The sequence below is a fragment of the Neomonachus schauinslandi genome, chromosome 13 (genome assembly GCF_002201575.2).
Source record: "Neomonachus schauinslandi chromosome 13, ASM220157v2, whole genome shotgun sequence".
In the NCBI taxonomy this organism is placed as follows: Eukaryota; Metazoa; Chordata; class Mammalia; order Carnivora; family Phocidae; genus Neomonachus; species Neomonachus schauinslandi.
The window spans coordinates 1,307,584-1,334,349 of record NC_058415.1 but is presented as its reverse complement, the minus strand read 5'-3'; the positions used below and the strand labels follow the sequence as shown (position 1 = coordinate 1,334,349).

The window sequence follows — 26,766 nt, the reverse complement described above, 5'->3', positions numbered from 1 at the left end:
ACAATGGGGGGACACAGTGGAAAGGGAGGCCCACATCAGAGAGTGAAGCCCACTTCTGAGCTGATGCCTAGGCTGGCCAGGGAGGCCAAGAGGCTCTTCCCATCTCCCGCCCTGAGTCCAACCCTGCCCCCGCCCCTCAGGTGCACTCAGCGCCACCCACCCTCCTCCTACGGACTCTCCAGGCCCCCCGGCCCCCAGCCCTCAGGCCAGGAACTGCTTCCAGCACCCCCACCCCGCTACAGGTGGGCAAGGGGCACCCAGCAAAGGAAGGACCAGCACTGGGGAGGGCTCCCCACCAGCCATGCTCCCCTCTGCTCGGGGACAACCTGGCCCATCGACCTACCTGCTTCTTCGTCCATGATCTAAAAGCACCATTGAGAATTTTAGCTCCTTGGACTAAATGGGGGGGCAGCTGCTTCCCAGACTTGTGAGAACCTGGCGGGAGGTAGAGGGGTTGGGTCAGGAGAGTGTGTGCCGCCTGCAGGTGACCTCACACGGTGGGTATGGGTGGGGTCAGGCTGGACCTCCACCCACTGCCACCTGCCCAACTGCCAACGGTCCGTCTTGGAACCTCGGGGACCTGTCCGAGATGCCCTGTGAGGGGCAGGACCGGCCCTCCCACCGTCCACCCACAGGGCCTGTCCCCTCCGCCTGTCCCCCGGCCCACCTTAGTGAGGGGCCACAGATGTACCCACACCTCACGTGGCCTCTGCATAGTGGTGGTAGTTGGGACTCCCACTGTGGCCACGGGGACAAGCATCGCCTCTTGAGACGCCCCTGGGGGCTGGGTGAGCCCCGCAGAGAAGGTGCCAAGTGCCCCCCTTCTGGCCGGGGAGCTCACTGCAGAGGCAGAGCCGCCGGACCTCTGAGCCACCAGGGGACTGGCTGCTACTCTGGGCCCCTGACGGAGGGGCGGACCCAGCCGGTCAGCGGTCATCCATCAGGCCATCCCCAGGGTCTGGCTCTGTCCACACTGCCCCAGCCCACCTCCCTGCCATGGGCCCCCAGGGCAGCCCCCATGGGCTCGCTCCTAGACACACCCTCTGCCAGGGTGAAACTCAGGGATCTGAATTTGGGGATGGACAAATTTCACTGAAACCTGACCAGGCAAGATCAAGATCCATCTCTTCAGCCTTCCCATCTCAAACAGGAGCCCGAGTACAAAGGGCTCCAGATGAGGTGGCTTCAGCCTGCGGGGGGAATGCAGCCCGGCTGCTGGGGGCCGGGCACTGACCCTGAAGGCCAGGGGTGGAGGGCAGGGATGCCACAGAGGCCCCTCAGCTGCAAGCCCAGAGCCAGGCAGACCCCCAGGCCTCTCGACAACTGGAATGAGCCCCATCAGCAGTCACGTGAGGCTATGCATGCCAGGCCCGGGAACACACATCCCAGCGTTCTATCCAAAACATCAACAGCCCTGCGGGATGCCATCCGGCCTCACGCTGCCCCGCGGGGCTCAGCCCACCCCAGGGTCTGGCCGCCCGGCTGCACAAAGCCATAGCCATTACCCACCCCCACATCCCCCAGCTCCATATGCAAATCAGCCACCTGGAGCCGCCATCAGAGACGCCAACCTGCACACCCATATACCTTTGAACGCCTCCAGCAGGTGCTTCCCCATGTACCAGCAGGCTGTTTCAAAGTTGGGAAACTGAGTCAGGCTGCCCAGTTTCAACCTCCTTTCCACTTCGTATGCTCTGGAAACCATAGCAAACAATTGTCCAGAGCACTCAGCACTGAGCAAGTGACACTAAGGATGAGCCCGTATCACAGCCAGGAGAAGGCCACACCAAGGCTGTGCCACTCTGCCCCCCACCTGCGTGGCTGGGTGGAACAGGGGACCACATCGGAATGACTGCCCTGTGGCCAGTGCCCGGGAAGAGGCCTTTCAACTCACCCCACACCCTCCAAGGGCCACAGAGGCTGTCCAGGAACCAGGTCACCCAGGGGCCCTGGCAGGACCACAGAAGAGGCTAATGGCATGCCCAGAACTCAGGGGGGTGCCACCACACTGGCCTGGCAGCAGGGACCCGGCTGGGTGCGACTGGGGCAGGTGTGGCCCTACCTCATCTGCATCTCCACGCTCAGGCTGTGGAGGAAATGTCCCGCGAAGGCCAGGCAGTCCACAGGTGTGAGCGTGGCGTAAATCCAGCCTGGGGAGGCAGGGATGTGGCTAGCCCTTCAGCGCGCTCTCAGGCCGGGCTCACAGCCGCCGCCTGGCCTGACCCCGGCCGGCATGAGCTTGGCATTTTCCAGCCTGCCCTGGTGCCCCCGTCCACCCTGGCTGGCTGCCCACACACACCCTTCCCGCCGTGTGATGGGTGGCTGGGCCCTCCCGGTAGGAGAGCCTGTGTCCACGCTGGCATTCTTGCCTGGCACCAACCCAGGAACTGAAGAAACCGGCCCTGCCTGCCCAGCACCCCCAACCCCCGCACACAGGGTGAGGGGCTGAGGTCGAACTGCCAAAGCCCAGGAGAGTGGGCGCACCCCTAGATCATCCTCGGACACGAGCCTCGGACAGGAGCCCACTCCCCGGATGCCATAGTCACGGCGGAGCAGGAGGCCCCGGGGCAAGGGCAAAGGCGGGGAGCCTGGCAGTTACAATGGGGTGCGGGACGGGGCGCTCACCCGAGGGGATGAAGAGCGTCTGGCCCTGCTTGAGGGTGCACTTGTAACATCTGTCCACCTGGTCGGCAAAGAACATCTCGCTGTGGTTCGCGGCCGACTGCCAGCGCTCATAGAGGGAAATGTTGGCTGAAGCTGGCTTGATGAGATAGAAGATCTTCTCCCCCTGCCAATGAGAGGCCATGACCCGGCACGCTGGGGGGGGGGCAGAGCCCGCCACGACCCGGCATGCTGGGGGTGGGCAGAGCCCGCCACGACCTGGCACACTGGGGCGCAGTGCCCGCCACGACCCGGCACGCTGAGGGGCAGAGTCCACCACGACCCGGCACACTGGGGGTGGGCAGAGCCCGCCACGACCCGGCACGCTGGGGGGCAGAGTCCGCCATGACCCGGCACTCTGGGGGGGTTGCAGAGCCCGCCACGACCCGGCACGCTGGGGGGGGCAGAGCCCGCCACACCCCACGGACACTGGGAGTCCTGGCGTGAACGCTGTCCTTTCCCTGAAAGGTGGGGCCATGTGGCTTTGCGATTCGTAGTCTGTGAACCGGGACAAGTGTGCTATGGGCGGCAAAGCTGGGACCCGCTGTCAGGAAAGCTCTGCTCCTGAGAGCTCTGGGGCCTGGGCCGCCCTGCCCTGTAGGTTCCAGGGCGGGGATCATGAGCCGAGCTGCCCACCCCATGTTGGGCTCGGGCAGGTGTGGGGAGACCCTGGTAGTCTCCTTACGATCCCCTTGTTCGTCTGTCTTCACATCGCCCTTCTCCCCCGGCTCCCCTCCCTGCCCCCTGGCAGAAGCCCTCAGCCCTGCCCCTGCTCCTGTGCAGGGCCCTCTTCCAGAAGTCTCCCAGCACCACGCTCCTCTCTCTGGGCATGCACACCGCTGAGCCCTGGGCTCCGCTCCAGTGGGCCACGACCAACTGCTTCATGAGCCTCCCCCTCCTCAGAAACATGCGACACGCACCCCACCCCTCTGCCTCCCGAGGGCCGGACACCACGTCCCTCCTGGAGACACCGGGTACCGGCCCCACGGGGCTCACGCACGGAGGCAGCTGTGCCTACCTTGAGCACGTGGTACCAGGCAGAGGCGCCGCCCGAGTCGATGTGGAAGTCGGTGTAGCTGTCCTTCACACAGATAAGGCAGTACTTGGCCACCTTGGGCTTGGCCAGCAGTGCGTCATCAGGCCAGCAGTTCTCCACCCACGACAGCTTCTTGACGATGTCAGGCGGCTCCACGAAACTGGACATCCTGGGGCAGACGCAGGGGGAGGGGCACCAGTGGCCCGACATCCGCCGGGCCGCCCGACCGGGAGGGGCTCCGAGATCGCGTCCCTCCTCGCGTGCCGCGTCTCTCACCTATCTGTCCACCCCGGGCCACGTGGCACCACCCCCCATCCCACAGACAAGCAAACTAAGGTTCACGGGGGCAGAAGGAGCCCAGCTGCCGGGTGTCGCCGCGCCAGGATCGAACACCGGTCTCTCACGGGGAACCGGGGACAGCCCTTCCCTGCAGAGCTGGAAGGGACTGTGCGGGCTGGCCCAGGAGGGTGCTGCCGGGCACGGTGCGGCAGGCGGCAAATGGCGCGTCTCACACGCAGCCCAGGCGCTCCCAAGCATCGCTTGGAGAAAAGCAGCTGCTTTCCAGAGCGGGCCACGGGGGCTGGTGGTCACCGTCAAGCCAGCGGACTCCTTTCCAAGGTGGACATGGAAAGGCAAAGGTGGCCTTTCCGATGAAATGTCACCATCCTGACTAAAACGCACGGGGCTGCATCACCATCGCGTAGGGACAGCCCGGCGTCCTCGCTGCTGCAGGGGGGCAGAACCGCACGGCTCTGCACCGAAGTCCGTGCCCACAGGACGAGACCGTCACGGCCCGCACGCCCAGCCCTGCCACCCCGACCTCAGCGACCTTCAACTCTCCAGCATGTCCCCAGCTGGTGTCCCTCCCTGTTCCCCAGCACCCTCCTCGACCAGCCCAGGCCCCTGGTGGCCCCAGACCCTCCACGGCCACAGGAGAGGGGCCCAGCCCTGCAGCCCCAGGGCCCTCTGCAAACCACACACCAGGGCTTCCCAACACGGCCACAAATGCCCTTCTTTCCCTGCTTGATGGCTCCTCGGGTGCAAAGCCAGCCCGTTCTCCTACCGCCAAGACCAGCTGCTCCCTGCATTCTCCCAGGGTGGAGGGGCGGTGTCCCAAGGCCCCCAGACACCTGGGGCCACCGTGGGTGACGTGCAGAGGTAACCATGTATGTCCAAATAACAGACAGCAGGCACATGACTCTCCATCTGACACAGCGGGTGCCTCTGGGGTCAGGGGACGTGTGAGTCACTGCAGGATCCCCGAGGCCGCACACCCTGAGACCCCCACAGATGGCCTGTGGGGTCAGGCCCAGCCCTTGCAGCCCCAGCCAACATCCCCGGGGACAGACCACACTGATTACATGGAGGCCTCCCTCTGCCTCTCAGACGGTGTAGACCAGAGCCCCAGCTGCTCGACGGCCTGGCGGGAAGTGTGCGTGACCCCCGTGCTCCTCGGATCGGGCCTGAGGACACCAGAGGCACCACACATTTTCTGCCAGCAAAGGGGGGGGCCCCGAGAAGCCCAAGGGGAAACCCCAAGCCAAAGCACCCACTGCCCCCAGCTCCGCCACCCCGCGGCTCTCTGTGAAGACCCCAGGCTGCTCAGCAGACCAAGCTGATGGCGACATTCCCGAGTGTGCGCTCTGTACGAAAGCAACACGCCACCGCCACCCACCTGGGAGAACGTCCTTCTTGTGAACTCGCAGGAGGCGGCTTTCTCCCGATACTGTAACCCATCCTATTTCCCTTTGTGTCTTTGCTGTCAGGAAGCTCACACAGAACCCAGCATCCAGGTCCAACATCCTGTCGGGGCTCCTGGAACAGCTCTGTACTCTCTGTCTCCATGAGGCTTCCAGAAACTCTTTTTCCCACCCGCCCTTCTGCACACGAGTTATTTGGCTATGTGCTGAGCTTTTCAGAAGTAGGCAAGATGGAAAGCCTCCAAAAGTGAAACCACGCTTAAACTAGACCATTGTCAACAACTCAGGCCCTACGGTGCATGAGGGGCCAGCCGGAGAGCAGCAGGGATTTGACAGAGGGGCAGGAAAGGTGGGGCCGCGCAGAGCCGTGGTCCCGGGAGAGCAGGGGCACAGGGATTGGGGGCAGGGCCAGCCTCCGACGACACAGAAGCCTGGACTTAGGCGGTCCCCAGGCAGCCACGGTGCATCAGCCACAGCGCATCTGCCGGCCCCTCCGCCCTGAGAAGAGCAGCAGGCTGGGCAGGCCTGGCACACGGAGCTCAGGCTGAGAAGGGGCAGGGCGGGGGGGAGAGCAGGCGCACAGCACGACCCTGCGGTGCTAAAGGTGTGAACTCGAGAGTGCGCCTGTGATGTGTGCAGGCACGTGGGCCAGCAGGTATGGACGTGTGCGTGTGGAGGGACGTGTGGGAGTGTGTGCGCCGTGCGTGGCCGTCTGCACGAGTGCGTGAGTGTGAGCTCTTTCTGGGGAGTGGGATGGGGGCCGGCTGGAGGGGGAGTCGGCGTTTTGCTGCGTATCTTCTGCTTGAATTTGTCACAATGCGTAAGAAGAGAACCCGCAAGCTAACACCGCGGGCGGCTCGCAGGCAGCTGGCGGGCGGCGGCCCCGGGGCTGGCGGGCGCTCACCTGGTGTCAGAGAACTCCAGGCTGGTGAGGTTGAGAACCCGCTTGCGGTTGGTACTGTAGTAGTAGTCCACAAACTCCTTCAGCTTCATCTTGCAGTCCTTCTGCTTGGCGACGTCTGTCACGTCCACGCTCCGCTCTGGGCCTGCGGGCAGGGCGGGGGGCAGTGAGTGGGGCAGGAGGCGCCGGGCAGGCCGCCAAGCGGGGCTGGACCCGGAGGCTCGGGCTCTGATGCCCACCCGTGCGTGCCCGCTCCCTCGGCCACGGCGAGGGTCCTGGGGCGCGGGAGGCCGCTGACATGCTAGGGCGTCAGCTAGAGTGGCCGTGAAGGCGAATAAAAACACAGGACGCAGGCATCCTTGAACTTCAGACAAGCAAACGACAACTATGTTGTTAGTCTAAGCACAACCCAAATGATGCTTGGGACATGCTTATGTTTTAAAATTTTTAAAAATCAAAAAACTCCTACATTTCTAAGGCACCAGCTTATTCTGAAAATGGGTAAGTTAAAGGAAAAACATTTTTCTTGCATTTTCTGTAGTTGATGAGGAAAAGATCAGGGTAAGAATCGCTGGTGACGGGAGGTTCCAGATAACCAAGGACCTGGCGAGGGCAAGCGTGCCCCATCTGACTCATAAGTAGCAGTGGGAGAAAGACGCACAGAACTCACAGGCCTCGTCCTTCCCGACAGTCTGCCGGGGCCGTGCAGACCCCAGCTGTGGACACAGAGACGCTGAGGCGGGTGGCCAGGCTCCGGGGCCCTCAGACGGGAGTGCCACCGCCCGCACCCCCCGAAGGAGTCCCGCTGTCCACCTGACTGCAAATCTGAGCGTCTGCCCAGGCGGTGCGGGAACCACTGGGGGCCACATACCCCATGTGGGACGTTCTAGGACCAACAACCCCGGTCCTCCAACAACCTCGGGAGAGAGGAGAGGCCGATGGGCATAAACACCAAATTCGGTGTGTGATTCACATGGCCCGCCCGGAAGGCATGTGCCGGGCCCCTGGGGTAACTGAGGCAGGGCTCTGGTGTGAATAATCAGCGCCGTGAGTGCTGCCGAGCGCAGGCCCGGCCTTGATGGTGTTCTCACGTCGTCTGTCAGAGCCATCAGCAGGAAGACACTGGCTCCCAGGTGGGCAGTGCCTGGCAGGTAGGCCTTAGAGTCCAGCTGTCAGTCCAGGGGTGCGGCCTGGCCCAGACGCTGGTCGCTTCGCTCTCCCTGCCACGGGGGCCCCGGGCATTCTCAGGGTCTTCCCTCCTCTTGCACTGGCCACCCAGCCATCCCCGTGAACGCCCCGAGCCCCAGCCACCATGAGGGCCCCAGAGCTGGGCCCATCACTGCTGGGGGGAGACGGCCTCACAGACGATGCCCAAGCACACACAGGCACTGCCCTCCACCCAGAGCTGCCCTGACAAGGGCGTCCACAGTGCTGGAAGCGGCCAGGGGACACGAGGCAGGCTGGGCAGGACAGCATCAGCTGGAACTGGAGGGATCCAGAGAGGAAGGGTCCCGGGGCAGACAAGGGAGGCCGGGCCCCAGGCTGGCCCGGGAGGGGCCGAGGGGGACACAGCACAAACCTCAGAGGAAGGGGCCCCTCACAGACGGCAGAATGAAAGGGTCCCCAAGACAGCCCCCATTTTGCAGCCAGAATAACTGAGGTGGGGTGGCCAGGGTCACATGCCATTTAGTGGGACAGGGGGTCTAATTCCTGAAGGGAGCACGTGGTATGGGGACCAGCCGGGCCTTTGGCGAGCAGGCCACTCACCCACATAGTTCTCGACGTCGCTGACATAGAAGGTGGGGGCCGGGACCGCCAGGCCCAGCCCATCTTTCTTGGGGACGAGAATGGGCTCAGCGAAGCCGTGCTCCTCCATGTAGCCCAGCGTGAGCTGGCTGCCCGGCACGCGGACCACCACGTCTTCCGCGCTGTGGAAAAAGTGGGGGTGGGGGGTCATGCCGGCCAGCGCCCCCGCCCTGCAGCTCTGGGATAGGCCTGGCTATGGCCTCGGGGCCAGGGACACGCAGCCCCGGCTCCTGCCATACGCCTCCCACATCCTGGGAGGAGGGCTTGCCCACGCCCCGCCCCCCACATGCCCAGGGCTCCCGGGGCAGCCACAGGGCACAGACAGGGACCTCAAGGTCCAGGAGGCCCAGGATGGGGACACCCCGAAACCAGCCCTCCCACCATGGCAGAGAAAGGCACAAGTGTGAGCAAGCTCTCTCCCCCTCCTCCCCTGCTCTACCTGCCCACCCTCCACTCCACGGGACTCCTCCCTAGTGCTCGATATCACACCCTGCATTGGGCTGGGGTTGGGCCTGAGGACACGGCATAGGGAGACAAACCCTTCTTCAGGGAGAACCCACCCCCGAGACAAGCTGAGCACAGGCCCCAGGGGCAGCTGTGGGCTGGGCCCTGCCGGGGGGGCCAGGGTCCTTGGGGACCCAGCTGGAACAGCACCGGTGGTGACACTGGAGACAGACTGTCATCAGAGGGGCAGGCAAGGCTGTAAGCCCACAGCTGAGAGCAGAGCTGGGGCTGGGGGGTGGTGGCAGGAGTCCGCGTCAGAGCAGCCCGTCCAGGCCTACAGGGGCAGCAGGGAGAGGCACAGGCCCTGGAGTGGGGAGAATGTGGCCAGGGTGAGCAGGGGCGAGATGCCAGGCGGCTGGGGGCCTGTCTGCCTGCTAGAGGGCTTCTGCCTCAAGCCAAGAGCACGGGGAGCCACGGGACAGCGTGCGCAGGGCGACCACAGCTGGAGGTCAGTCCGGTTGCTGTGCGGACGGACAGGGGCCTGCAGCAGGAGCAGGGGGTGCACCACGACTGTGGAGGAGGAGGCTCGGCACGTGCTGCCCGGGCCAGGGGGCGGCAGTGAGGGCGAGTGTGAAGAACGGGGGTGGCCGCGTGACCCAGGGGCCGGGGCCATGGTCTGAGGGCTGGAGGAAAGCAGGCGTGTGCAGGGGGCAGCCCAGAGCTGAGCTGCATGGACGTGGGCTGAGGCAAGTGTCAGACTTGCCAAGAGAGGCACCAGTGGGACAGACAGGTCTGGAGGTCAGAGGACCAGAGGCTGCAGAAGGAGGCTGAGCACGGGGCAGTCCGGGAGGCCAGGGGGCAGACGTGAACTCTGAGGGCAGAGAGACAGCAGGGACCAAACTCCCAGGGAGAGCGGTCAGCAGGAGAGGAGGCCAGGCAGACGGAGGTGTCGCAGCTCCAAGGAGAAGGGGCTGCAGGGCCACGGTCCACCAAGAGGCCGGGGAAGGCGAGGATCGAGGCGACCCCCTGGGGCTGGAGCGTGGGGTGACAGAGCATTGGGCGCGGGCCAGGCACAAGCGGCACGTGAGCCAGGAGGAGGAGTGCGGTGAGCAGCAGCTGGGGCAGCCGCAGGGCCACGGGGCCAGGGCAGAGTCAGCTGTGGGAGGTGCCAGACAAACCCAAATCCCCTGGCCTCACACAGCCCCACGCATCAGGTAAGGACCCAGCAAAGGCAAACACAGAACGGTCCTGCGGGGGTTGGCTGCCATGGGAAACCACGTGCTCTGAAGGCCCCACCTGACGGGCACAGGCGGACCACGGGCGCGCCGGCAGACCCACCTGCCAGAGCGCAGGTCCCAGCACTGAGGACAATGGACAACTGGGAAAGGGAGTTTCAGACAAAAACACATTCACAAGGTAACCGGGAGGATGGGGCAGAGAGCAGGGAGGGAGGAAAACAGAGTGGGCAGCGTGGACGAGGCATGAACAGAAATTCTAGACACGAAAAACATCATTTCTGAAAAATTTTAAAAACTCAACGATGCATTCAGTGGTAGCTGCCTGAAAATAATGGTGAATTTGATGAAATATTTGAAAAATAATATAGAGAATGGGGAAGAAGTGCCATTGAAAAAGAAAATAGAACATTTTCCAGAACTGAGGTAAGATATGATTCCTCAAATTAAAAGAACTGAGTCCTGAGTAGAATTAATAAAAACCAAATGCACATCTGGGAGCATTATAGCATATCTGTGGTACATCAAGGACAAGGGACAACCTTAACGTTTTCGGAGAAAAAACCAGATTTTTTGTCAAGCCAAACCAACCAAAACACCAGCCACTAGACTGACAATAGACATCTCATGAGCAACGAGAGATGCCAAATGACAACAGAATACTATCCTCAAAGAATTCAAGGAAAATAACTTTTACTCTCGAATTTTAGACCCATTTTAGAGAAATTAGAATCATTCAAGAGTAAGAATGAAACAAAAACATTTTCAAAAACAGAGACTATTTCTATAGGCCTTTACCGAACCACTAAAGGATAGTAATTCAACAAGAGGGAAATCGAATCTAGAAGAAAGAAATGGGACTTGAGAAATAATGAAAAATTGTGCTGTGGATTTCACACAATCCCGATCAAAATACCCGCAGACTTCTCCGCAGAGACTGACAAGCTGAACTGGGAGTGCTGAATGGAAGCGCAAGGCACCCAGATGACCAAAACAATCTTTTTAAGAGAAGAACAAAGTTGAGGACACTTACCAATTTCAAAATTCACTCCAAAGCTACAGTAATCAAGACTGTGTGGTGCTGGCATGAGAAGAGAGAAGAGACACACGGATCAGTGGGGCAGAAGCAAGCGTCCAGAAATAAACCCAAACATCTACGGTCAACTGCTTTGCATCACGAGCGCCAAGACAACTCAATGGAGAAAAAATAGTCATTTCAACAAATGGCACATGGGAGAACTGGATGTCCACATGCAAAAGAATGAAGCGGGAGCCCTACCTCACATCACATACACAAATTAACTCAAAATGAGTTGAAGACCTAAACATAAAAGCTAGAACCATAAAGACGTTCAGAAGAAAACACAGGCATAAATCATGACCTTGAATTTGGCAATGGTTTCTCAGAAGCCAAAACCATAAGCAACAACGACAAAATAAATTAGACCCCATCAAAATTATAAACATTTGTGTTTCAAGGGACACCATCAAGAAAGTGGAAAGGCAACCCACAGAATGGGAGAAAGTATCTGATAAGTGACAAGTATCCAGAATATGTAAAGAACTGTTACAACTCAACAATAAAAAGATAACCAATTAATTAGACAGGGTTACAGTAACTTAGAGTTGACTTCTGGTTTCGACTTCAACACGTAAAGAGCTTGGAAATGGTCACTCCTGTCCTCACAAGAAAAAAGGCTGAACAAACTGAAAATCAACAAATTTTCTTAGACTCACAGAGAATTAGGGTTATAGGGCAAACAGCCACCCCCGAAATCTGGGGCGACAGGCAAATACAGAAAATCATAACCAAGATAACCTTACCTGAGGCAGAAGCTGCTGGAGGCGGTCAGTGGGAGGAATATTTAAATGGTAATTTTTTACAAAGTGCACAGGTTGAGTGCGAACTAGCTTCAGAGGTAAGAACTCATGGGGGCTCCGTCTCAGAGGAGACCCAGACTTTCATGGGTTTTACCTCAGGATGTCCTGGTGAAGATGTGCTCCTACTTCAGGTAGGGTTGGGGGGAAGCGACTATGTTTCTCCTCCATAACAAAAGTCTACCTTCCAAGAGAACTGACTTAACCAGGCCCTCATCTGACAGGGGGAAGGGCCAGTGGCCACCTCCAGCCCCCACTGACTTCCTGTCTCAGGAAAGTAGAGAAAAAGCAAAGGCCAAGAAATGCTTCCAAAGGTAACAGCCCAGAGCCTCAGGCCCACTGAAGCACTGAGGTTTACTATTCAATTATAGAACACTTCTCCTCCCCAAACCATATAACAGATAACAGTTGAGCATAATTCAGAGAGCTGCAAGACAGATTCCATTTAAGAAGTTGTTGTTAAGGGGCGCCTGGGTGGCTCAGTCGGTTAAGCCGCTGCCTTCGGCTCAGGTCATGATCCCAGGGTCCTGGGATCGAGCCCCGCATCGGGCTCCCTGCTCGGCAGGAAGCCTGCTTCTCCCTCTCCCACTCCCCCTGCTTGTGTTCCCTCTCTCGCTGTGTCTGTCTCTGTCAAATAAATAAATAAAATCTTTTAAAAAAATAAAAGTATTGGGGTGCCTGGGTGGCTCAGTCGTTAAGCGCCTGCCTTCGGCTCAGGTCGTGATCCCAGGGTCCTGGGATCGAGCCCCACATCGGGCTCTCTGCTCAGCGGGGAGCCTGCTTCTCCCTCTCCCTCTCCCTCTGCCTACTTGTGTTCTCTCTCTATCTCTCTGTCAAATAAATAAATAAAATCTTAAAAAAAAAAAAAAGAAGTTGTTGTTAGGGAAGCCCAAAGAAAACAGGGAGGAGGGAAAAACAAGGTAACTACGGGAAAGTGAAGTTCTGGCACCTACAGCCACAGTGGACACAGCCCAGTCCCTAGTCAGGTCAACATGAAACCTCACTCTAAATGCATAAGTACCTCAGTTCATTTGACTTGATACATCACGTCCAGCCTTCAACAAAAAAATCACAGGGCACGCTAAAAGGCAAGAAATCCATAGTATAAAGAAACAAAGCAAATCACCCCGCACCTGTCAGAATGGCTAAAATCAAAAAGACAAGAAGTAACAGGTGTTGGTGAGGATGTGGAGAAAGGAACCCTCGTGCACTGTTGGTGGGAATGCAAGCTGGTGCAGCCACTCTGGAGAACGGTATGGGGGTTCCTCAAAAAATAAGAAATAGAGATACCATATGATCCAGTAATCCCACTACTGGGTATTCACCAAAAGACAATGAAAACACTAATTCCAAAAGATGCACCCCTATGTTTATAACAACATTACTCACAATAGCCCAGAGTTGGAAGCAGCCCAAGTGTCCATCCATACACGAATGGATATAGAAGATGTGGTGTACATACACAATGGAATATACTCAGCCATTAAAAAGAATGAAATCGGGCACCCAAGTGGCTCAGTCGTTAAGCGTCTGCCATCGGCTCAGGTCATGCTCCCAGGGTCCTGGGATCGAGCCCCGCATCGGGCTCCCTGCTCCACGGGAAGCCTGCTTCTCCCTCTCCCACTCCCTCTGCTTGTGTTCTCTCTCTCACCGTCTCTCTGTCAAATAAATAAAATCTTAAAAAAAAAAATGAAATCTTGCCATTTGCAACGACATAGATGGAGCTAGAGAGCATTATGCTAAGTGAAATAAGTCAAAGAAAGACAACTACCATATGATTTCACTCGTATGTGGAATTTTAAAGAAACAAATGAACATAGGGAGGAAAAAGATGCGAGGCAAATCAAGAAACAGACTCTTCACTACAGAGAACACACTGATGGTCACAAGAGGGGAGGTGAGTGGGGGGATGGGGGAAATAGGGGAGGGGGCTCAAGAGTACACTTATCCTGATGAGCACTGAAGTGATGTATAGAATTGTTGAATCACGGGGTGCCTGGGTGCCTCAGTCCGCTAAGCATCCAACTCTTCGTTTCGGCTCAGGTCATGATCTCTGGGTCATGAGATCAAGCCCCAAGTCCAGCTCCGGGCTCAGCACAGAGTCTGCTTGAAATTCTCTCTCTCTCCCTCTGCCTCCCCCTCTGCCCCTCCCCCTGCTCATGTGCTCACTCGCTCTCTCAAATAAATAAAATCTTCTAAAAAAATTGTTGAATCACTATTTTGTACACCTGAAACTAACATAATATTACACTATATGTTAATTATACTACAATTAAAAAATAAATAAAAAGTTTAAAAAATATCAGAACACAGCTCAGATATAGCACAGAATTTGGAATTATCAGACAGGAAATTTTTTAAAACTGGGGCACCTGGGTGGCTCAGTCGGTTGGGCATCTGCCTTCAGCTCAGGTCATGATCCCAGGGTCCTGGGATCGAGCCCCATGTCAGTCTCCCTGCTCAGTGAGAAGCCTGCTTCTCCCTCTTCTGCCCCTCCCCACCGCTCACGCATGTGTGCACTCTCTCTGTCTCTCAAATAAACAAAATCTTTAAAAAATAAAATAAAACTTTTAAAAAATTATGATTAAGGGGCACCTGGGTGGCTCAGTTTTTAAGCGTCTGCCTTCGGCTCAGGTCAGACCAAGCTCTGCATCAGGCTCCCTGCTCGGCGGGGAGCCTGCTTCTCCCTCTCCCACTCCCCCTGCTTGTGTTCCCTCTCTCGCTGTGTCTCTCTGTCAAATAAATAAATAAAATCTTTTTTAAAAATCATGATTAATATGTTAGGAGTGCTAGTGGAAAAAGTGGACAACATGCAAGAATGGAAGGGAAATGTAAGTAGAGAAGTGGACGCTCTAAGAACCAAAAGTAAATGATAAAAATAATGGAAAACTGTAACAGAAATGAAGAATGCCTTTGATGGACATGGCTAAGAAAAGAATCAGGGAGCTAGAAGTTAAGTCAATAAAATCCGCCCAACCTGAAACGCAAAGAGAAAAAAAGAATGAAAAAAGCAGGGAATAGGATATCCAAGAAGTGGAGAACAACTGCAGAAAGAGTAACATATGAATGTTGGGGATCCCAGAAAGAAAAGAAAGAGAGAGAGGAGAAGAAATGTTTGAAGCAATAATGGCTGAGAACTGTCTAAAAATAATGGCAGACGTGGAACCACAGATCCAGAAAACTCAAACAACACCAAGCAGGATAAGACCCCAAACTATTCATAGGCATGTCATAATCAAACTGCAAAAAGTGAAAGACAGTATCTTGAAAAAGGCCACATGAGCAAGATCTACTTCTGCCATAACAGCGTGAAGAGCTCCACTGACCCACACCCCGGCGAAACTGGTAAAAATTATTTTTGAAAAACATTCAAAACCTCTGGAAATGATTCTAAGAGCAAAGAGCAAATGAAGAAACATCTAGTAGAGAAAATCTACAAAAACTTGGTAGGAAAGGCAAGAGTGTGTGACCACTCCTCTCTTCACCTCCCTGGCTTGGTGAGGAGACTCCCCTCTGGAAGGCTGCAGCCAAGGACACAGGAATGCTGACTGGGAGGGCTCCCCAGCTTCCAGGCAGAGGGATTTCCTCCTGGAGGAACAGGACGGCAGCCTTTCTCATCCAGCCCCAGCTGTCTATGGCTGATTCTAAGTGTTGGGTGAGGGCAGCCAAGACATGGGGGCTCCCTTCTTCCACCTGGCCCACAGGTACTGAACCCATACCCTGAATGTGGCACCCTGAGAATAGTGGGGCCCTGGTCACCCCCTGCCCAGCCTCTTCTACTCAACAGTTGACTAGAAGTCCTAGCCAGAGCAATTACGTAAGAAAAAAAAAGTAACACAGATTGGAAGGGAAGAAAGAACATGACCTATTTGCAGATGACATGATCCTGTATATAGAAAGATGTAAGGAATTACTAAAAAGCTATTAGAACTAATAAACTAGCTCATCAAATTTGCAGGATACAAGATAATATTCAAAAATATACTGTATTTCAGTACAGTAGCAATGAAATAAGAAAACAGTTTCATTTAAAACACATCAAGAAGAATAAATTTAGGAATAAATTTAACAAAAGAAGTACAAAACTTATACTCCGAAAACTATAAAACACTGTTGATGGAAATTTAAAAGATCTCAATAAATGGCAAAATATCCATGTCCATGGGTTAGAAGACTGAGCATTTTTCAGATGGCAATACTCTGACTCTCCTGCTCTACAGATTCACCATAATCCTTATCAGCTGACTTCTCTGCAGACTCAACAAGCTGAATCTAAAATTTGTATGGAATTGCAACAGACCCAGAATGCCAAAATGATCTTTAAAAACAAAAGCAAAGTTGGAGGACTCAACACTTCTTCATTTCAAAACATACTGCAAAGTATAGTAATCCAGACAGTGTGAGACTGGCCTAAGGGTAAACAGAGATTAGTGGTGCAGAACTGAGTGTCCAGAAATAAATGCATACACTTATAGCTAAGGGCCAAGGCAATTTAATAGAAAAAGAACTGTCTTTTTTTTTTTTTTAAGATTTTATTTATTTATTTGACAGAGAGAGACACAGCGAGAGAGGGAACACAAGCAGGGGGAGTGGGAGAGGGAGAAGCAAGCTCTCCGCTCAGCAGGAGCCCAATGCAGGGCTCAATCCCAGGATCTGGGATCATGACCTGAGCCAAAGGCAGATGCTTAACCGACTGAGCCACCCAGGCGCCCCAAGAACTATCTTTTTACAAATGGTGCAGGGACAAATGGAGAGCCACATGCAAAAAAAAAAAGATCCTTACCTCACACTATACGAAGAAATTAACTCAAAAAAATTTAGATCCTTACCTCACACTTGAAGAAATTAACTCAAAATGTATCAAAGATCAAACTGTAAGACCTAAAAACTATAAAACTCTTAGAAGAAAACATAGGGATAAATCTTCATGACGTTGGGTTTAGACTTGGCAAAAGATCCTCAGCTATGACAACAAAAACACAAATAACAAAATAAAAAATGGATAAACTGGACTCCATCAAAATGACAAACATTTGCGCTTCAAAGAACACAACCAAGAAAGTGAAAAGTCTACAAAACAGGGTAAAGTATTCACAAATCATATGTCTGTTAAGAGACTTCTAAAATATGGGGGCGCCTGGGTGGCTCAGTCGTTAAGCGTCTGCCTTCAGCTCAGGTCATGATCCCAGGGTCCTGGGATCGAGTCCCGCATCGGGCTCCCTTCTCAGCGGGAAGCCTGCTTCTCCCTCTCCCACTCCCCCTTGCTGTGTTCCCTCTCTCGCTGTGCCTCTCTCTGTCAAATAAATAAATAAAATCTTTAAAAATAAATAAATAAAATAAATAAAAATAAAATATGGAAAGAATTCTTATAACTAAATAATAAAAAGACACAAAAAATTAAAAATAGGCAAAGGGTCTGAACTGACATTTCTCCAAGGAAGACATACGAACGACCAGCACGCACATGAAAAGATGCTCAACATCACTCATCATTAGGGAAATGCGGATCAAACCAGAGTGAGGGAACACCTCACACCTACAAGGATGGTTAGAATCAAAGCGCCAGGTTATTACAAGTGCCGGTAAGGGCGATGAGAAACTGGAACTCTCATGCTCTGCTGGTGGGATCAGAAAGCGGTGTAACCACTTTGGAAAACGGTCTGGCAGTTCCTCAGACAACTGAATACAGAGCTACTCCTAAAAACATGAAAACATATGTCCAACAAGATCTTGTACAAGAATGTTTACAGCGGAAATATTCACAGTAGCCAAAAATCAGAAATAACCCAAATGTGTCTGCTGATGAATGGATAAAAAAAATGTGGTCCATCCACACAACAGAATATTAAGTAAAAACTTTGGGGTGATGAAAACGTTCTAAAACTGGCTGTTGGTGGTGCCCACATCTGTGAATATACTAAAGACCACCGAATCGTACCCTTCAAACGGGTGGACTGTATGGTATGTGAGTTATATCTCAGGGAAAGTGGGGGAAAGAAAGAAGCCAGAGGAGGGAAGGACCTTCTCCACGCAGGGTCACAGGTAAGAGTCACACTGGATTTCTCATCAGAAATCATGCATGCAAGAAGACAGTGGAGCGAAATATTTGAACTGTTAAAAGGAAAAACCCCACCACGCAGGATTCTGTGTCCAGTGAATTACTCTTCAAAAGTCAAGGGCAAACAAAGACGTTGTCAGACAAACAAAAGAGTCTTCCAGGCGTGAGGGGCCGACGTGGCCCAGAGCAGCTTTAAGAACACAGGTCCTCATGCCAGGTGCTACTTCTCAGCAGCGGTTCCCCACAGACCCTGCCCCTGCCCCTGCCCTCCGCCCTCACGCAGGACACAGGTGGGAGCAGGGAGCACCCTGAGATGGGGACCCGGGGACAGCGTGCCAGGCCCAGGGGCACAGAGGAAAGGCCGGGCCCATGGGGGCTCGGGGCTGCTGTGTCTGGAGGGTGGTCTTAAGCAGGACCCCAGGCCCCGCTGCTCGACTGGACATAACCTGAGGACAGCAGCCTGTCCCTCAGGAAGGCTCCGTGCAAAGGGCGACCCCAGGTGGGGGACCTAGACGCGCCCAGAGGAAGAGGGTCCCCAACAGCTGTGTCTGCAAGTGCTAAGAAGGGAGAGGCCGGCCGCAGAGCCAGAGGTGCCTAGGGTTTCGGGGGGGTGCACCACTCCCCTGGCGGGAAGGCCATGCCCCTGAGCCCCAGAAGGATGAGGCCGCTGCCGCCCACCTGGGGAAGGTCCGACTCCGCAGCTCCTTGATGAAGAGCTGGCTGCCATTCTGCACGGGCTTCACGTCGGGCGTCTGCCCTGGGCCATGTTTGTGCCAGGGCCTCTTCTTCTTCACTGTGGGGAGACAGGGGCAGCTCAGGGACCCAGCTGGGAGGGCAGCCAAGGAGCCATCAAGTCCTTGCTGACTCAAGCCTCCCTGGAGGCAAAGCCCTCGAGGTCTCCTGGGGGCCCGGCCCACCCGCCTCCCTAACCCCGTGACCTCCCCACCCACCCCCACCCTGCACCTGCCAAGCCTCTGGCTCAGTGACCACACCCAGAAGCTAGGGTGCCTAGTGGCCTTTCCACTGGCACCCAGTCTGCTGGGACCTCTGCTGCCCCAACAGCCCACAGCTGGGGCACAGGCAGGCTGGCGCTTCCCACTGTAGCTTCTGCCCTCCTCACCCCTACCGTGCACACCTCATGCTCCCCGGTGTGTCCACCCCTGCAAACTACCATCCTGCCTGCTCCCTCCGACTCTCCTGTCCTCACGCGTGCTCCCAGGACACTGGGCTCCCGACGGTGGACTTTTTACACGAAAGTGGGTGCACATGCGCTACCAGATGTGACATATTTGCACACACATGCACAAGCACACGCGTGTGTGCACACCCACACATACACGCACCCCCCCCATGGGACGCAAGCCCAGGAAGGGAGGGAAGTGATCTCCTTGTGGCCCCCACCCCCGCTCAGGGCAACCACTGGTGGCTCGGAGTGAGGACAGCGAGGACAGCACTGGAGGCTGCCGGGCGGGTCTGGAACAGGCTGGAGGAGACCGGATGTGAGGGATGGCCCATAGGCCCTCCGATGCCTGTCCTTCACAGACAAGGACGGGGAGGAGGCTGCCACCCCTCCCCACCTCCCGTCCCGTCACAGACCCCTGAGACTGTCTCCAACGACGGCGCACTATCTCGATCATGCTTGGTCTGCCATGGCCAGGTCTGAGTGGACGTTATCGAAACCTGTCAAGATCCTGCAAAGGGGGGCCTCCAAGCTGGGGCCTCTGGTGGCACCAGGCACAGAAGGAAGATCAGAAGGGCCCGGGTACCTGCCCAAATCTTTCTTGTCCCCCACCTTGTCACTGTGTGACCTTGGGCAAGTTACTGGGCATCTCTGTGCTGCATCTTCAATAGAGAGGGGCTAGTCCTGACCTCCTGACTCCTCGTGAGCCACAGGAGGCAAACGATGTGTGGCACCCAACCTGCCCCAGGAGCTCTTGGGGGGCACACTGTGCAAGCATGGCCCCTCCTCTTGGCAAGGCTGTTTGGGCTGCAGGCCCTTGTTCACAGGGCTCAGTCCTGCTCCAGACCTCCGGGCTCTCCCCCCGAGCCCACTGAGCCTGGCACGGCCTGGCACCAGTGGGCACGGGGGGGCGGGTGGTGAATGGCGGGTCTCCTGGGTGCTGCACTGACCCCTCAGTCCCGCTGAGCAGCCCAGCTCTGCACGGGGGTTGCCAAAGCCACAGGTGGCCTGGGAGTCATCCCTGCTCCCCAAGGAGCCCAGCAGGCTCAGGCTGGGGGTGGGGGCACCCAAGGCCAAGGCAGGGCCCGGGGACACCACCCTGACGATGGCCCAGGTCACCCTGACTCTGAAACCAGTCTCCACGTCATCATCCCTTCTGCTGGGCCTGCAGCTGCCTCAAGACGTGAGCCCGGCCTGCCTCACACGCACGGGACTCTGGAGTCTCCAAGGAGCTCCCCCTGAAGGGCCTGGGGAGGGAGGGTAGCCGTGCACGGCCACAGAGGAGCGTCATGGGCCTCGGCAATCGGCTGCCCACACCAGGGGGGGCCTCCCTGCCTTCGCCCAGTGGGAGGCGAGCCTGGCTCTTGGGGCGCCCCCACTTACGAGGGGTCCAGCGCGTCCAGGGCCTTGAGGAGGAGAAGGGGAAGCCCAGGCCACAGGCTGGTAGCCGTGAGTGACACCACAGGTAGGGGAGACCAGCAGAGAGAGAGGCATCCCTGTGCAGTCTGGGGGGCAGCAGAGGACCCCACTTGGGCCCCCCAAGGGCCTCCAATGCCGGCCCCTGCATCTGCCCCTCACCCCACTTCCCAAGGTCTCCCCATGGAAGGTGTGCAGAGGCCGCGAGGACGCAGATGCCCAGCAGGAGGGCCCTGGCCCAGGACGTCATGTGGGGAAACTGAGTCTTGGAGGGCGGCCGGGGGCCGGGGCCGCGAGTGTAAAGGGCAGTGTGAGAAAGCAGCAGCACACCCACGTGCCCACCAGGGGCTGGGCCTGGGAAGCAGCGCTGCCCACGGCTGCTGGCCTTCCTGGGCCCTCACTCGGGATGGGGCATCGATCGCAGCTCAAGGACACTGCGGCTAAAGCTCAGGGCTGGGACAACAGCCCGACACAGAGCCGCAAGGGAGGCAGGGTGAGCGTCCTGGGGCTCCCTGTGCAGGCCTGGCTGGTGCACTCCTTCCCTCCCCGGGGCCCAGGACACCCTGAGCCCCAAGGCCGAGTGTCCTCTTGCCTGTGTGTCCCTGACGAGGCACCCTGGAGACCTCGGCCCAGCAGGAGCCTGGGGCGTCGGGTGACAGGTGCCCTCAGGGCACCATGGCTACAGGGCCTCGGGAAGGAGGGATGTGGGCAGTCAGGGAGGCAGCCCCCGAAGCAGGCACGCTGGGGCCAGAACTGCTCTCAGGGCCGCCCAAGCCTGCGAGCCTTCCTGTTGGTGGGGACTCCTCGCCAAGTTCCCTGGGGACCCTCAGGCCCCAACTCTGTGTGAATCGGGCGAGCAGGTGGGCCCCCGTCCTCACCTCACTGGAGAAGAAGCGGCAAACTGACCGGCGCGTCCCAGCGACACAGACCCAATTCAAGGGCAGAGCGACACTTGACTGGGCACGCACCCTGGCGGGAAACGCTAGTTCCCACACTCTGCACAACGGCCACGCAGCCTCCTCCAGTAACAGCAGGGAAACCCAATTCACAGGATTTATGAAGCACATGTGCACATGCACACACACACACGAGCATCAACCTGTGCACACACATACTCATGCACACGTGTCCACGCTCGTGCACACACATGTCCATACACACAGATGCTTGTGCACGTGTTCACACTTGTGCACACGCACGTGTCTGTGCACACACATACTCACACGCACGTGTCCACGCTCGTGCACACACGTGTCCATACACACAAATGCTTGTGCACGTGTTCACACTTGTGCACACACACTCACGTGCACGTGTCCACGCTCGTGCACACACATGTCCATACACACAGATGCTCGTCCACATGTTCACACTTGTGCACACACGTGTCTGTGCACACACTCACGCGCACGTGTCCACGCTCGTGCACACACGTGTCCATACACACAGATGTTCGTGCACGTGTTCACACTTGTGCACACGCATGTGTCTGTGCACACACATACTCATGCACACATGTCCAAACTTGTGCACACACACGTGTCTATACACATGGACGCTCATGCACACATGTCCACGCTCATGCACACACACGTGTCTATACACACGGAATCACATGCAAACACATCCACGCTCACGCACGTGCACGTGTCTACACACATGGACACTCATGCACACGTGTCCCTCCTCGTGCACATGCACGTGTCTGTGCACGTGGATGCACACACAAACATCTGTGCACACACTCATGCACACGTATACATAACACGCACATGTGCACACACACACGCAGCCAGGGAGGGGCTGCCGGCTCCCACCAAGCTGCAGTCCCCACATACCCTGGGGGTGGCTGGCCGTAAGTACCAGGACGGGTTGCCTGCACTTGGCTTTGAGCAGCAATACCAGGCAGCGGGGAACCCCGGCTCAGGGGCAGGGTCTCAGTCAGCAGGCATGTGTGCCCCCGCCAGTGGGCAAGCTCATGGTCAGGGAAAGGTGCTTCCAGGATGGGCAGAGATACTGGAGAGGTCAACACCGACCTCAGCCCCCCACTGTAGCCCAACCTGAGCCCAAATTCATGCAAGAGCCCAGACCACAGTGGCTGCCCCACCCTCCCTCAGGACGCTCAGCCCTGTTGTGGGGACAGGTGGGGTCTCCTAGCTCCAGTCCCATTCTGTCCCTGGCCCTGCCCCGGGGCCGCATGGCGCAACCCCAGCCCCCACCTGTTGACCCCCGCCAGCCCTGAGCTTTGCCCGTGGCTCATAAGGTGTTAACAGTGACCGTCATCCACGTGTACCTCCTGCCAAGCAGGGACCAGAGTGCTCTTTGGGTAACCACAGCAGACTCATCCTGAGCACCAGCACTGCCAGCTCCTGGGGCTACGAGGTCAGTTAGGAGCCCAAGAGCCTTCCTGCTGGTCTCACGAATTTGGCGGTGCTTTACTGTGTGACAACCATGTGCAGGGGGCTGGAGGATGAGAGCTGAACCAGTGCAGCCCCCCTGTCATCTAGTGACGATGGTACACAGGCCAGGCACAAAGGGAGGCAAGAAGGAAAGGTGACGCCCCACCTGCCTCACCCAGCTTCCTGAGTGGCGGGGGCATGGCCAGCCTCAGTCCACAGAACAGGGGTGCTGGCACCCTCCCTCAACCCCCACTGGATCCACAGGACTCATCCCACAGGAGCCTTGTGAATGGACACCGGGAGGGAGGCTCCCTTTGAAGGGGAGTGACAGGGCTCCTGGTGGCCTGGGGCCAGCTCTGGTTCCCCCCCAACACTCCTCCAGCCAACCCAGGGCTCAGGATGACAGGGCTGTGATCAGCCCCCCAGCCAGGGTCAGCGTCCAGACTGCACCTTTTATGAGCACCCATGCTCCCCAACCCAGGACAGAAACCAGAGGCCACATTAACACTCCCACGCCATCTGTCTTGTCCCCAGGCCAGACCCCCCTCCCAAGGAACCTGCAGACCAGGGCACACCCCCTACATGGGCTCAGCCTCAGAACTCACCTCCTAGCAGGGACACGAGCCCCCCATGGAGCCACATTGGATGAGCCTGTTCCCAAGGAGCCCCCACAGGATGCCCCCAAGGGACCAGCAGGCATTTGAGACAGGGACGCTCCCTACAGGCAGTACCAGAGAAGGGACAGCAGATCCCCAACACGGGCACTGCCAGACCCTGCGTGGCGGTGGGCAGTGGGCAGGGCTGGGCAGCCTCCTGGACAGCTGCAGCATGGTGTCCCCATGTCGGATGGGCCTGGCCCCAGCAGGTGCTGGAATGTGAGGCCCCTGCCCGGCCTTTGGAAGTCAGTGGGGTCTCTGCACAGGCCAAGTGGCCTCAGCTGCACCCCTGGGTGGGAGCCAGCCAGGTGGGGCTGTCGTGACAAGTCCATAGGGGCAGTAAGCAAGGCTGGCAGTGGTCCCCAGGCAGCAGGGTGCAAGTACCCGGGCATTTCACCCAGCAGGCCAGGCCAGGGCCGATCGGAGCTCAGGGGTGGCAGCACGGCCCTGTACTTACGGGTAGACTTCCCGTGGGTTTTCTCGCAGTTCGGGCAGTGGTATATGTCGATGTCTGGGGCCTCCTCCTCTTCTACTCCCACACAGCTGAAACGGAGGAAGCACAGATGTTGCAAGTCCCCGGGGCCTTCCCCTGTGGGACCCGGGCAGCTCCTGTCCACCTCTCAGGAGGCGGGCAGCACGCACGCAGGCGGAACAGGACAGGAGCCAGGACAGCAGCCCACAAGGACAGGAGGGGGCATGAGCAGGGGGTTGGGGGGGGCAAGGAAGGCCTTGCTGTGTGTGACCAGGCTACGCAGAGGGACGGGCCGTCCCACAGGCCTGCCTGCAGGACAGCCACCACTGTCCTGTCACCACAGAGCCGGGGGGCCAAGGGGGCCTCGGGGGGGGCTGCCCCCACCACGTCACCACGGGCAGCTTAGAGCTACGGGTCGGGCCCTCTGACCCCTAGAGGGACTGCCATCCCAGGGGGCCTTACCACGGTGCCAGGACAACAGGATATCAAAAGATTGAAGTCGAATCCCTACCTCACATCATACACAAAATGTAACTAAAATTTACTAAAATTAACTAAAAATGGATCAACCACCTAAATATAAGGCCTAAGGCTATAGGACGGTAAGAAGAGGACACAGGAGCACATCTTCATGACCCTGGATTTGGGCATGGATTCCCAGATAGGACACCAAAAACACAAGCAACAAAAGAAAAATTAAATTGTGTATCATCAAAACCTTTGCTCACTAAAGGACACTAGGAAGAAAGTGAAAAGACAACATGGAGAACGGGAGAGAGTATTTGCAAGTCACATTTCCGATGAGGGCCCAGTGTCTGGAACACACACAGAGCTTCACAGCTCGAGGACAGGGAGACACACAAATCAGCTTTTAAACGGGCAAAGGCCTCGAACAGACATTTCTCTCAGGATGAGGTACAAACAGCCAACAAGCTCAGGAAAGATGCTCAACATTCTTAGTCGTGTGGATGTCACTGGAAGGCACATCCAAACCAACGAGATACCACCCCACACCTGCTAGGATGGCTAGTTTTTACAAGAAAACACCGCCAGGAAAATTGCAAGTGCTGGCCAGGATGAGGGAAACGAGAGCCCTCTTCCATCGCTGGTGAGAATGTGTAAAAGTGGACAGTTTCTATGGAAATAGTCTGACGGCTCCTCAGTAAGTTAAACAGAGACTTACCCGATGACCCCGCAATCCCACTCAGGGCATGTGCGCCCCGAAGAATGCAGAGCAGGGCCTCCGACAAATCCCGCACACAAGTGTTCACAGCAACATCAGCCCCGATAACTAAAAGACGGAAACCACCCAACGTCCACCAGCTGACGGATGGACAAACCAACTGTGGTGCATCCATGCATTGGAGCGGTCCCCAGCCTCAACAGGAAAGGGGCCGACACCTGCTACAGCACGATGGACCCCAGACACACAAGGTCACATACTGCAGGATTCCATTCACACAAAATGCACAGACAGAGGACCCTCTGCCGGTGCCAAGGGCTGTGGGAGGGGAGCGGGCAGTGACTGCTGAGCGGGCGTGGGGTCTCCTTCTGGGGTAAAATGTTCTGGAACCGGATAGAGGCCATGCTTGCACAACAGTGTGAAGGTACTAAATGCCAACGAAGTGCTCACTTTAAGATGGTTAGTTTTATGTTACGTGAATTTTCTCTCAATCAAAGACAAGGAACGTGCCTCGTGACGGGGACACCCGTCCCCCACCACTGACCCCGTCCTCGCTAAGGCTGGCCGAGCGCTCGTACCGCCTGCGGCAGCATCAGGGCCCCTACGTGAATCTTCCGGCAACAGCCCTGCAGTAATGGGAGGGTCACCACGCGCCTGTCGTACGCGGTGAGCCGCTTGCCCGGACCCCAAGCGCCTCCTCCCTGTGTCCCCTGGTCCCCTGGCCAGGGTCCGCCACCGCAGCTCCAGGCCCCTCGATGGACCACCAGCTGCCACGACTGCCACGTGCCACGGTCCCAGGAGCAGAGCCGGAGCCCACAAAGCCCCCGACACATGCTTTTGGAAATAGGAAGTTCACTCTCCATCTCAGAGCAAACACCGAACCAAAGTGCAGGCAGTCTGAAGAGTCGGATGTAAAAGACAAAGCCATCAGAAGCAGACTGTGAGGGCGTATTCATCTGCTCTCGCGAGGCAAAGTGACTTTCTAAACAAGCAAAGAATTGCAAAGGAAATCAGAGAGAACACTAACTGACTGAAACAGGACTCCCATCCGACAGCCAACTTTGAAGTGCCAGCTTCGGAAAACATTTACAGCAAGTATGGGAGCGTTCCTACCCTCCCGCCAGGAACCGTGCATGAAGGGCATTTCCTCCAAGAAAGCACAGGGCAGACCCCAAACAGCCCAGGGCTACGGAGAAAGATGCCCCACCCCACTAGCCACCCAGAAAGGGGAGCTAGAACCACATTACTGCCATCAGTCACCCGGCAAATTCACCAAACCAGACACGCTGAGCTGGTAACGCTGCAGGTGGGAGGCACAGTAAGGACAGCAAATGGCCAGATCACCACTGGTCTGTCTCCACAGCACCCCCCTTCCCCACCAGAGCCCCGAGGTCCCCTCCCACCAGCAGCCTGCTCCCTCCTGTGTCCTCAACACCCCCCACCCAGCTCCTCCCCACCCTCAAGGAGGAGTAGCTGCTCACCCAGCCCCTTCCCAACCCCACCCCCCCGGGCTGGTGTACCTGCCTGACCCCTCTGCTCCCTCCCTCCCAGCCCCCAACACCCCTGCCTTCCACAGAAAGGACCCTGCACCGTGGGCCTGCTCTGCACCCGGCCCTGCTCTGCACCCCGCATCTGCTCTGCACCACGGGTCTGTTCTACACCCTGTGTCTGCTCTGCACCCCGCGTCTGCTCTGCATCAGGGGTCTGCTCTGCACCCCGGGTCGGCTCTGCACCCCGCGTC

General features: G+C 57.0%; 1 protein-coding gene across 1 annotated transcript in view; it reads right to left on the bottom strand.

Moving 5' to 3' along the window:
- The window catches only part of PHF2 (PHD finger protein 2), a 140,003-nt gene that overhangs the window by 84,895 nt on the left and 28,342 nt on the right, over positions 1-26,766 (bottom strand). Inside the window, exons 2-10 of the mRNA XM_044920738.1 lie at positions 23,828-23,959; positions 18,398-18,512; positions 8,066-8,226; positions 6,302-6,443; positions 3,680-3,866; positions 2,626-2,788; positions 2,063-2,150; positions 1,588-1,694; positions 344-435 (exon numbers count right to left, since the gene is read on the bottom strand). Of these exons, the coding sequence (XP_044776673.1) occupies positions 344-435; positions 1,588-1,694; positions 2,063-2,150; positions 2,626-2,788; positions 3,680-3,866; positions 6,302-6,443; positions 8,066-8,226; positions 18,398-18,512; positions 23,828-23,959 (1,187 nt within the window). The remainder of the gene's footprint in view (positions 1-343; positions 436-1,587; positions 1,695-2,062; positions 2,151-2,625; positions 2,789-3,679; positions 3,867-6,301; positions 6,444-8,065; positions 8,227-18,397; positions 18,513-23,827; positions 23,960-26,766) is intronic.